The sequence below is a fragment of the Penaeus monodon genome, chromosome 6, assembly GCF_015228065.2.
Source record: "Penaeus monodon isolate SGIC_2016 chromosome 6, NSTDA_Pmon_1, whole genome shotgun sequence".
NCBI classification, from domain to species: Eukaryota; Metazoa; Arthropoda; class Malacostraca; order Decapoda; family Penaeidae; genus Penaeus; species Penaeus monodon.
Genome location: NC_051391.1, coordinates 13,304,279 through 13,315,721, shown reverse-complemented (window position 1 = coordinate 13,315,721; position 11,443 = coordinate 13,304,279). Strand labels below are relative to the sequence as shown.

The 11,443-nt window shown below is 39.0% G+C and overlaps 3 protein-coding genes across 3 annotated transcripts in view; 1 reads left to right on the top strand and 2 right to left on the bottom strand.

Annotated features, from left to right (window-relative positions):
• The window catches only part of LOC119574241, a 31,940-nt gene extending 26,832 nt beyond the window's left edge, over positions 1 to 5,108 (top strand). Inside the window, 1 exon segment of the mRNA XM_037921402.1 lies at positions 5,054 to 5,108. Within this exon segment, the coding sequence (XP_037777330.1) occupies positions 5,054 to 5,093 (40 nt within the window). The 3' untranslated portion in view covers positions 5,094 to 5,108.
• On the bottom strand, positions 668 to 1,740 carry LOC119574238. The gene is given in 3 exon segments (XM_037921400.1): positions 668 to 1,113; positions 1,224 to 1,643; positions 1,646 to 1,740. Coding segments are annotated over 3 exon segments (894 nt in total). The 5' UTR covers positions 1,712 to 1,740; the 3' UTR covers positions 668 to 705.
• An 887-nt stretch (positions 5,109 to 5,995) lies between the features above and the next one.
• Positions 5,996 to 11,443, bottom strand: part of LOC119573870 — a gene marked incomplete in the record, with an annotated part of 23,641 nt that continues 18,193 nt past the window's right edge. The window contains 4 exon segments of the mRNA XM_037920977.1: positions 5,996 to 6,033; positions 6,036 to 6,090; positions 6,092 to 6,163; positions 6,328 to 6,804. Of these exon segments, the coding sequence (XP_037776905.1) occupies positions 5,996 to 6,033; positions 6,036 to 6,090; positions 6,092 to 6,163; positions 6,328 to 6,804 (642 nt within the window).

Here is an 11,443-nt window from a genome sequence, read left to right as displayed (position 1 = left end):
ATGATACAATTATGTTTTAATATTTGTAACATGAAATTATTATAGCAAGCGTGCCAATGTCTGAACTGGGTGCTGTATTCACGCGTGTGTGCCTCTCAGCATCGGTGTGCAAATAAGTGCATTTGAGCACCTGTGTGCGCGCATCTATTCGTCTGTGAGCACATCAGTGTGTCTTTTCCTTTGGGAATAATATAACATGTGGAATAATAAAAAGAAGAAAGATTTGTTGTTGCCAGGGGCGTCAATTAGAAGGGGGCTGGGTGAGGGATACTTTGTCCCCCTAAACTGTGTTTGTCTCCCTCAATGGCTACACATTTTTATTTTGTTTTGTGTAGGTAACCTTTTTCATGATCTTTTGGACTTTGAATTGTGAGTGACATAAAAATTAAAACAAGACAATGCCTATCTGAAAGCAGGATCAGTGCAGTTATAAATATAGTAAGTAATTTTATTTGCATATACAAATACACTTTTCTTCAAAATAAAATATGAAGGCATTTGTAGCAAGGAATGTGATTTAAAAATCAATACTCTTCTATACAAAACTTATATGTAAACCTGTAGATATGTAGGAGAGACTGCATATATAAAGGTACTCCTACGCAGTAAAATTAATGTGTATATATCACAAAAATAATCACTTATTGATCACAAGAATTTTTTTTTTAATATGTATTTATAAATCTATGTAAGGACTTTTACTCTCTAATATTGCTTCGCATAGGAGCGATGGTAGCGGGAGCGAGAGCCAGTGCTGAAAGCCCGAGAACTGGGGCCTTCCAGATCCGCGAGAGACTCTTTCACTTTCTTGTCCTCCCACTTGCCAGCCGTGTCACCGTGGGACTTCCTCTCACTGGAAAATCCCCTTGCCATAGCCCTGTACCCGCATGCTCTCTTCTTGGAGGTGATTGTCAGGATTCCGTCCGAGGACAACACGCAGCTGATGGCGTCTCGCTCGACGAGGTCAGGTAACGCAAAGCGTCGTACAAAGCTCACTCGGGACACTCTGCTTCCGTCCTGCTTTTCTGCTTGACCCTCGACCAGCAGTTCCTTGCCCTTCACCAACTGCACTGTCACGTCGCCCTTAATAAAATCAAAAACGTCCATCACAATCTGAAAAGGAAAAACGTAAAATTAGGAAACTAGTTATTCACTCTTGCCAGAAATAATAATTAAAATTGAGATATGAAATTGGTTTAACTGAAAGGCAGTTTTACACCCACCTTGTGCGAGTCTTGATCGTCTAAGATGCCAACAGCCTGAGTTTCCAACTTGAGGTTGCGCTGACGCAGACGTCTGTAGTTGTGCATGGCGTCACTTCGACAGGTCCATTCATTAGCCTTTTCCAGCACTTCTCTCACTGCCTGGCTGTAGCAGTGACGAACATTCGCGAAGAAATAGTCTTCAGTGAATACACCTCTTCTGTCCACGTGTAAAACCCTGGTTTCCGTTGAAAAGCTTGGAATGTCATATTTAAAGTCTTTGTCAGTTTTCCTTTTTGTCTCCTTGTTGAGCATATGTCCATTTTCAAAGTCTTCGTCGTCGTCTTGGAAAGCGACTTGGTAGCGATCATTGACTTGCCTGGCAAATGTCCTAAAATCCTCGTCATCCGAAGATGAATCTCTCTGTCTCAAAAAGTCATCGGCGAGACGATGTCCATTTGTGAATTTCCTTGAAAACGTTGCATCGCCATCGTCCATGTCTTCTGCATCAGTCGAAACGTGTTTTCGGTTGTGGCCCTCCTGTGGAACGCGAAATGTATGTGAGATTTACGAATATTTATATTATGTATTTAACAATCCCGCCTTTGCATGTATGACGGCATATGGCATGTGCAGTATGTATATTATGCACATAAAGAGATACTTGCACTTTTCTTAACTTTCTCTTATGTTTACAGTGCTCTTCGCTATCTATTCTTTTCCTCCCATATAGGAAAACGTAAACAGTACTACCCATCTCAATATAATATATATATATGTATATATATATTCATTCATATATATACATATATATTTATGTATGTATATATATATATATATATATATATATATATATATATATATATATATATAATGTCCATATATATGTGTGTGTGTGTGCGTGTGTGTGTGTGTGAGTGTGTGTGTGTGTTGGTGTGCATATATCCATATATGTAAATATATATATATATATATATATATATATATATATATATATATATATATATATATATATATACTGATTGTATTATATTCATATATTCATAAGATAGATAGATAGACATTCATATATATTTGCGTGCACGCGCTTGTGTGTATGTGCATGTGAACACCATACATATGTAAGTATAACCTACCCTCTTCGGAGCCAAAATTTTAAGCACACCGTCAGACGACATGACTGAAATGACAGCCTCAAGCTCAATGTCTCCAGGAACAGTGAACCGACGAAGGAACCGCTTGCTGGACTTCGAACCGTCTTCCTTCTTCTCCAAGCGACCTTCAACCACCAACTCTCTCTCATTCACAGCCTTCACGCTGATCTCTCCAACGTCCATAAAGTCTTGGACATCAATGACGAACTGAAAAAAATATAGATATAGATATAGATATATAGATATAAATATATAATATATTTTATAATATAATATATAATATATAAAATAGATAATGATATAGATATATAGATAGATAGATATAACAAAGTCGGTCTAAATGACGAGTTCTCATAATGTGAGTAACATTGCTTGCCACAGTAATATAGGAAATCAGATTTATGTCTATACCTTATAATGGTGTTCATCTCGAAGACGTCACTGCTGATTGTCTTCCCTCATATTTCGTGCTCGTAGTTTTCTGTAGCAGTCATCTCGTCACCGTGGACGATTCTCTCCCCATTTGCTCAGGACTTCCCTTACGGCTTTCTGGAAATCCTCCCTTGTGTCTCGGAAAAGTAATCGGAGAGAAGAGTCCTTTCCTCGTGACGGAAAAGACTTCATTTGCGGAGTTAGACTGAGAAACGCTCGTGAAACGAGAGGACGTTCCCATACTTGTGTTTCGGTGACGTTATATCTGTGTTTTCTTCAGACTCCTGTTACATTCTCTCCAAAGGTCTCAGTCTATTGTCCTCGAAATTGGAATCAAGTTTAGACCTCTCTGTCCCCGACACAAAATCTCGAGAGAAATTACCAGTTTCCTCTAAATGCAATGCCATATTTTTGTTCAGTCCATCTTGGTTTTCAGTCTTAGCTCAAACACACGCTTTTTCACAGAAGTGAAGGTGATTGTGAGTCATTAGTTTCTTTTGTAATGTTTGCACTTTGCTTCAGTCTTGATAGAGTGTTCAGCACCCTTAGCTTGACATTTCCTTCCTGCAAACCAATCATTTGAAACAATATTTGTAGTGTATTTTTTTTTCCTTTTTTCATAGAAGATTACTCCCAGCAAACGATATATCAATAACAACACATAAGTGGAACGTACCTTAAAGATCACAGTAACTGTGAGGATGCCATCTAATGACATAACGAAGTGATATCAGTATATTGCGGAAGAGAGAAGCTGCGTCTGAAGGAGTGAGATGGTCTCGGATGAGGTTCTTCGCTCTCACCACACTCCCCTCAATGACTAACTCCTTCTCATCAACAACCCTCGCTTGATATCTCCACTCATGAACTCGTAGACGTCAAATTATCTGGAAACAATAGTTGTTTTTTATATGGCGACCTGTTTTTAAGTGTTTAGTTTAGAAACTCATGTTAGTAATGATATAGTAATATTATGATAGTACAGCGTTTCGATAAAACAATGACAATAATAGTGACTAACCTTCAGACAAGCTTGTCTGATGTAACGATAACAGCCTGATCCTCTTCCTTCAGATCACGAGATCGAAGCTGCCTGTAGCGTTCCAGGATATCGGTGTAACGGAGGTTAATGTCATCTTTAAAGTTTACTTCATTGCACCTGTCCAACACCTGCCTGAGAGCGACACTGAAGTCTCGTGAGCGTCAAGGAAGAATGGTCTTGGAAGAAGTTTCCTCTTTTGGTGATGAGCAAGAGCTCGTCTGTCGAATCTCTGTGAACCCTTCTCGTTCTTTCAAGGGATTCAAACCAGTTTCTGTAGACTCCCTGTACGTACGGTTTCAGTTTCTCTTTAAGTTCAGCTGTCCCAAGAGTATCGACGGCTTCCCTTTTTTCATAGGTACAAGAATCTCCAGATGACTGAAGAGAATCTGTCAACTCTCAGTTTTGCCAACTGATTCAATTTTCTGCGATTGCTTCCTCAGAAACTGTTTGGACTTTCTTGCACAGGACACGGCATCCTCAGTCACAAATTCGTCCAAAATGTTTGAACACTCTTGAGTTCTGAGCTTCTGAACGTATTCTGAGCATCAGTAACAGCTTCCTGTGAATTTTCACATCAAGAATGCCAACAGATTCCTTGTGAATCTTTAAGATCAAGATATGAACAATCTGAATCTTTCGTGTCAAACATTTCAGCAGCTTCCTGTGAATCCTTTTGATTAAAAAGGTCATTTAGATTCTGTGGAATCTTAAGGTCAGGATTTCAACAGTCCGACTTTTCACTTCAAGAATGTCAGAAGATTCATTTAAGTCTTGCACATCAAGAATGTCCAGGGATTCCTGTGAGTTTTTCAGATCAAGTATTTCAACAGCTTCTGAGTCTTTTGCATTAAGAATGTCAATAGATTCCTGTGAGTCGGTCAGATCAAGAATTTCAACAGCTGTACCTTTCACTTCAAGAATGTCAGCAGATTCGTGCAGGTCTTCCACATCAAGAATGTCAGCAAATTGCGAGTCTTTCAGATCAAGTATTTCAACAGCTTCTGAGTCTTTTGCATCAAGAACGCCAACAGATTCTTGTAAGTCTGTCAGATCAAGAATTTCAACAGCTTCAGTACCTTTCACTTCAAGAATGTTGCAGATTCTTGTAGCTCTTTCGCATCAAGAATGTCAACAAATTCTTGCGAGTCTTTCAGGTCAAGATTTTCAACAGATTCTGAGTCTTTTGCATCAAGAACGTTGACAGATTCCTGTGTGGCATGCAGATCAAGATTTTCAGTTGCCTGTTGGGAGTCATCAAGATGAAGAACTTCAACAGTTTCACAGTCTTTTTCTTGTTTGTGAATGGCGGAAGGAAGAGAATCCTGGAAGGTCCAAAGTCACGTGATGCAAGCTATTTTCAAACATTTCATTCATGCTAATCGAACTTCGGCGACACAGGGAAGCTTCTGAAATTTGTGCAGATTCGGAGTAAAACTGATTTTCATCAGACACAGAAGCTGAATCATCAGCCATCGCTTCTGCAGATTCTAGTGTGCCAATAGTTTCTTTGCTATGATTTTGACTTTTTACAAAGTCAAAAGCAGTATCATGACTCGACGTTGCTACAGAATCAGTCGACAGAAGGATTTGCTGGGCTGTCTCGGATTTCACTGAGTGACACACTTCTTCAGAAGAGACTGGAATCTTTACATCTTCGAACTCAATGCAATCATGTGTGGTTTTGCTTACTTTTTCACATTCCTCATGGAGAGAGGTTGTTTCATTAGTTGGGAATTCAGAGCGTTGAACTTCCAGGGACTCTCGAACTTCCTCATGGAGCTGATCACTTGTATTCTTCCGATTCTTCTGCCTGTTAAACATTTAGGTATTAGTCGAAATTTCGACTTGATCGTAAAGACTCGAAGACATGAGTGTGGTGTGTATGTGTGTGTGTGTGTGTGTGTGTGTGTGTGTGTGTGTGTGTGTGTGTGTGTGTGTGTGTGGTGTTGTGTGTGCATAGTGTCAGGGAGAGGGACTGCTTCTGAGTTGGTGTGAGTCATGTGAGTGCAGGTTTTCATTTGTAAGATTTTGTTATAGTTTTAAGGCAGAGACATTTTCATCTTTGTAAATATAACATACGTTATATCATCTACAGATAATCCTTAATACCATTTTCGAAGCGATGATCGTAGAATGCCATCTGAAGACAGATGCACATGATGGTGTCATATCAATATGCTCTGGCAAGGAGAAGCAGCGTCGAAGGAGCACGAGGACACAGATGAGCTTCCTTCTTCTCTCCTCGCCATACGTCCTTCCACCACCACCTCAGTCTCGTCCACCACCTTCACCTTTAGATCCCCATTCATGAAATCTTGGACGTCCAACACGATCTGTGAACATATAAGAATGTTAAACAATAGGCATTATGCTGACTTCTGAGTATTATATTTGAATGAATAGCTATTCATATGAAAAATACACATGTAAGCAGTTGCAGGTTAATTGGAAAACTATTGGTATTTAATTGAACTTGAGTGATTCATGAACTACTTACCTTGTAACTAGTGTTGTCGGACGTGGCGATAGAGACTTGAGTTTCTTCCCTCAAATCACGGGATCGAAGCTGTCTGTAGCAGTTCATAATATCACTGTGACTAAGGCTAAGGAAGTCTTCACTGTCTGTTGTTTCGCTGTCTGCGGTAACCCACTTCCTCAGGACTTCTCTAATGGCAGTGTAGAACTCTTGGTGGACATCGAGGAAGAAGGAATCCTGAACGAAGCTTCCTCTTCGAGTGATGGGCAAGATTTCCTCGTGCAGTTTCATGGCTTCTGTCAACTCAGATACTGATTGCACGGATGTTTGTTGTTCATCATAAGTAGAAATAGAATCATCACAAATAGTTTTCTCAGTGATTGTTGATTTGAATGTTTCAGACAATTGCTTGAGTTCATGATCCTGATTATTAACATCGTTTCCATGGTCATGGACAGAAGCAGTTGTAAACACATCCACAGACTGATTTTGACAGATGTTGGCCTTTAAAACTTCCTTGGATTCAGCAGGAAATTCGCATTCTTTCTTCAGCTTTCTCATCTTGTTCTCGTATGTGTGTTTTCGTTCACACTCAAAGTCCTTCTATCTACATTGACAAGATTCTCGTTGACGAGATATTTTTCTCCATCATGGACGAAAGTGCTTCAGGTATTGATCTTGAGCCGTGTTGATTCCTTCCTTTCCTCAGTCATGGAGAAGTGGTTGTTTGGTGTGGTTCTCCTGCCTGAGTGTGACAGAAACCACGTTTTGCTCACTTTTATGCATATAGAGACTAACCTGATGATACATTCCAGTTTCAGAGGTTATTTATGTTTACCTTTTTATACATGATTAAGTAATGCAATTATATAGGATCTATCAAGTTTTCAATAACAAAATAGTTGACGTTTACCGTTTTGGGAGCAGTTAGGGTGAGGATACCATCTGAAGACATGGCAGAAGTGATGTGTGTCATGTCAGTGCGTGAGGCAGGGGAAGTGGCGTCTGAAGGAGTGTGACGAGACGGATGAACTTCCTTCTTCCTTTCTCCACGCGCCCTTCCACCACCAGCTCCTTCTCGTCTACGACTTTCACCTTGACGTCTCCGCACATGAAGTCATGCACGTCCATCACGATCTTTAAAGTTGGAATGAAAGTGACTTTTTTGAAAACAGTTATTGATTAGGAACTTAATGGAAAGAATAGCCATAGTAAAATGATAATAGTGATGATAATCTTGGTAAAGATAATAATAATTTTGACATTGATACTGATATTGATAATAACGACAATGATATTAATATCGGAAAACGATGATACTGATAACAAAGATAAAAAAAAAAAAAAAAAAAAAAAACGAATGAATGGATAATGAATTTCACGATAATAATGTAAAAATATACTACTGTTCTCAGAAAAGTAATGTAATGAGGATCCTCAACTAAATTAAAACATAGAATGCATTTAATTATTCTACAACGGACGCTGTACGTTACCTGTAAAATTAATGGGCCCACTTTCACTGATTATAATTAAATTCCTACCTTTAGATATCGAAAATATCAGTCAGTGGGAAATGGTGATACATAGAGAAAGGACTGACCTTGAGGCTAGCACCGTCTGACGAGACGGAGAAGGCCTGGTCCTCTTCCCTCATGTTTCGAGATCGAAGCTGCCTGTAGCGGCTCAGGATGTCACTGTGACTGACATTGTCTGTCACTGTGAGGTCGGAGTCATTGCATTTCTTCAAGATTTCCCTAACAGAGGCGTCGAAGCCTTGGCGTAGGTCGGAGAAGAATGAGTCTTGGAAGAAGCTTCCTCTCCTCGCGATGGACAAGGAATCTTCTTGCGTATTCACAAGAGCTTTCTTTGCTTCTAGCGAGTCGGAAATTCTTGTAGAAGCAAAGTCTGTGATGACAGACGATTGCTTCTGCGATGATTGTTGGGTGTTGCTTGAGATATTGAAAGCTGCTGTTTGGATCTTGTCCTTGTCGATATTCTCCTGAGAGCACCGTGCGTATTTGCGTTCCTCTTCTTGGGCTGTGTAGGGCATTCCTCGGCCAGATGCTACTTCCTCAGAAACTCCCGAGGTCGTGAAGGAAGTTGAGCTGTGAACTTCTGATGCATTGTGCGTTTCCTTGACACTAGTGGGGATGACAGAAGTCTTCTGTTGTGTGTTTACTCTCCTGTTGGTTAAGATTGGCGTATTAAGCATCAGATGCCTTCTACACTTTGAATTCAGTTATGTAAAATCTTCAGAAGGCATTACGGAAGTACAAGAGAAGCCAGAACAATACCTTCTTAGACGCAGTGATTGTGAGGATGCCATCTGACGACATGACAGACGTGATGGACGTTATTTCAATGGACTCAGGCAAGGAAAAGCTGCGTCTGAAGGTGAGCGAGGAGCTGGCTGAATGGGCCTCCACCAACAGCTCCTTCTCGCCCATTAACTTTACCTTCACATCTCCACCCACAAAGTCATGCATATCCAACAAAATCTGTGAAATTATTCACGGTATTAATATACAAAACCAAAGTTCCTTATTCGTCCATGAAAAGTAATGATAATTTATTACATCTTTACACATGTAGATGAATTAAATAAGAGTGTGCAGTCTTCATGCTACTTACCTTATAAGTAATATTATCCGAAGTAACTGTAACGGCCTGGTTGTCACTCCACAGGTTCCGCGATCGAAGTTGTCTGTAGCGGCCCAGTCTGTCGCTGCGGTGGAAGTCGTCATCGTCCCAGCAGTCCTTCAGATGGAGGTCGGCGTCATTCCAGCCATTGAGGACCTTCCTGATGGAGGCATCGAAGTCGCGATGTATACCGGAGAAGAATGAGTCTTGGAAGAAAGCTCCCCTTCGAGTGATGGGCAAGAATGTGTCCCACGAACCGTGGTGAAAGCTAGAAGAATCAACTGTTATTTTAGACCCAAAATTGCATGAACACCTTTCTTTTCGTGTAGATGACGAGTGTTCTGAATCTATTTGAGATTCGTCCTTTGAAGACATTTGTTTTCGAGTTTCGGAAGTTTGATTGATTGCATTTTCTTTTGTCGTTTCTGTTTTCTGTGAGACAAAATTTAATTTTATATTAGTATCTAATATAATGTTGGGTTCTTTTTTCCTCATATAGCATCCATTTCTTTGTATACTCACAGTTTACAAGAAAATTGACTCACTGTTTTTGGCGCAGTGATTGTGAGGATACCATCTGCAGACATGACGGACATAATCGTTGAAATGTCTGTGTGTTGAGGCAAAGAGAAGTAGCGTCTGAAGGAGTGCGACGAGACGGATGAGCTTCCTTCTTCCTTCTTCTCCACGTGTCCTTCCACCAACAACTCCTCCTCGTCCAACACTTTCACTTTCACATCTCCACACATGAAGTCATGCACGTCCAGCACAATCTGGGAGATAGAATTTATGTTATGACTTTGGATAATTGTGGACTTGCTCTGCTATTTTACGCACTATTTAATTGTGTCATGTTTAATAGACTATTTGGAAGCAGCGATTGTTATACCGACTCACCTTGTGACTTGTGTTGTCAGATGTGACTGTGACAGCCTGGCTCCCTTCCATTAGGTTGCGAGATCGAAGCTGTCTGTAACGGTCCATAATATCATCCCGGCGGAAGTCTTTCACTTTCAAATCTTCGTCACTCCATCTGGCCAACACCTCCCTGACGGAGGAATCAAAGTCTTTGTGTATGTCAGAGAAAAACGAATCTTGGAAGAAACTTCCTCTGCGACTGATAGGAAGGAACACATCCCACGACCTGCTGCTTGACCTTGCCTGACGAGAGCACTTTGCAGCGGGTGTGGAGGAGACTTTCACGTCGTATGACTTTTCCATCTGAATGGGCGCCATTTTCAAAATAGGAATATATATGTATACACTTGTGCTATGACTTAAGAGGAGATCGTTGGAGGTGCACGTTCGCTTGAAAACTGAAGACTCTTAGGAGGACACTAAACATATATACTGTCTGTGGCGAGTGCGAGCCTGTGACGTGGCAACAACGTCACTTGGCATGAACAGCTTTTGCGTGGCTGCCAAAGTCCAGAGATGTGAGTAAACATCTGTGACTCTGGCCCAGTAGCAGCGCTGGCGGCTTCAGTACGACTGACGTAGTATTGCATTACATTAGTACTTAATGAGTCGGAGGATATTTCGAGAAGTCTGCAACACTCTTTTTCGAATAAGATTATTTTTATACTTTAACTAAGAAACCTTTTACCTGGAATTGATTACATGTACACTTCCATGTACGCGTGCACGTACACAGATATACACGCACACACACAAACACATATATGTGTGTGTTTCTGTATGTATGTATGTATATATGTATATATATATATATATATATATATATATATATATATATATATATATATAAAGGTATGTCAACACATACCCACACGCACACACAAATCTATTTAACTATAATATATATACACACATATATAATAATAATATATAAATATACACATGCAAAATACACACAAAAATGCACATGCAAAACACACACACTAATACAGACACACACAACACACAAACACGCACACACACACACACACATTTGTATATAATCTATCTATCTATATATTTATATATACACCTGTATATCCATATATACCCATGTATATCTATAATCATACAATAACAAAAAACACAACACACATATGCGTTGTGTATATAAAGTATGTAATAATATCATTATATAAACGCACACAAAATATTATCTATATTATTATTAATTATATATATATATATATATATAGTATATTATATATCATGTATATCATATAGATATATATATATATAATTCAACACATATGTGTTGTGAACACACACACACACACACACACACACACACACACACACACACATCAACATATATATATATATATATATATATATATATATATTATATATATATATATTATATACATATATACACTAATATCGACATATAACATCAATATACATCATATAATCATAAACACTACAATATATATATATATATATATATATATATATATATATTATTATTATAATATATATATTATATATAAATATATATTATATATAAAATATATATATATATATTAATATATATATA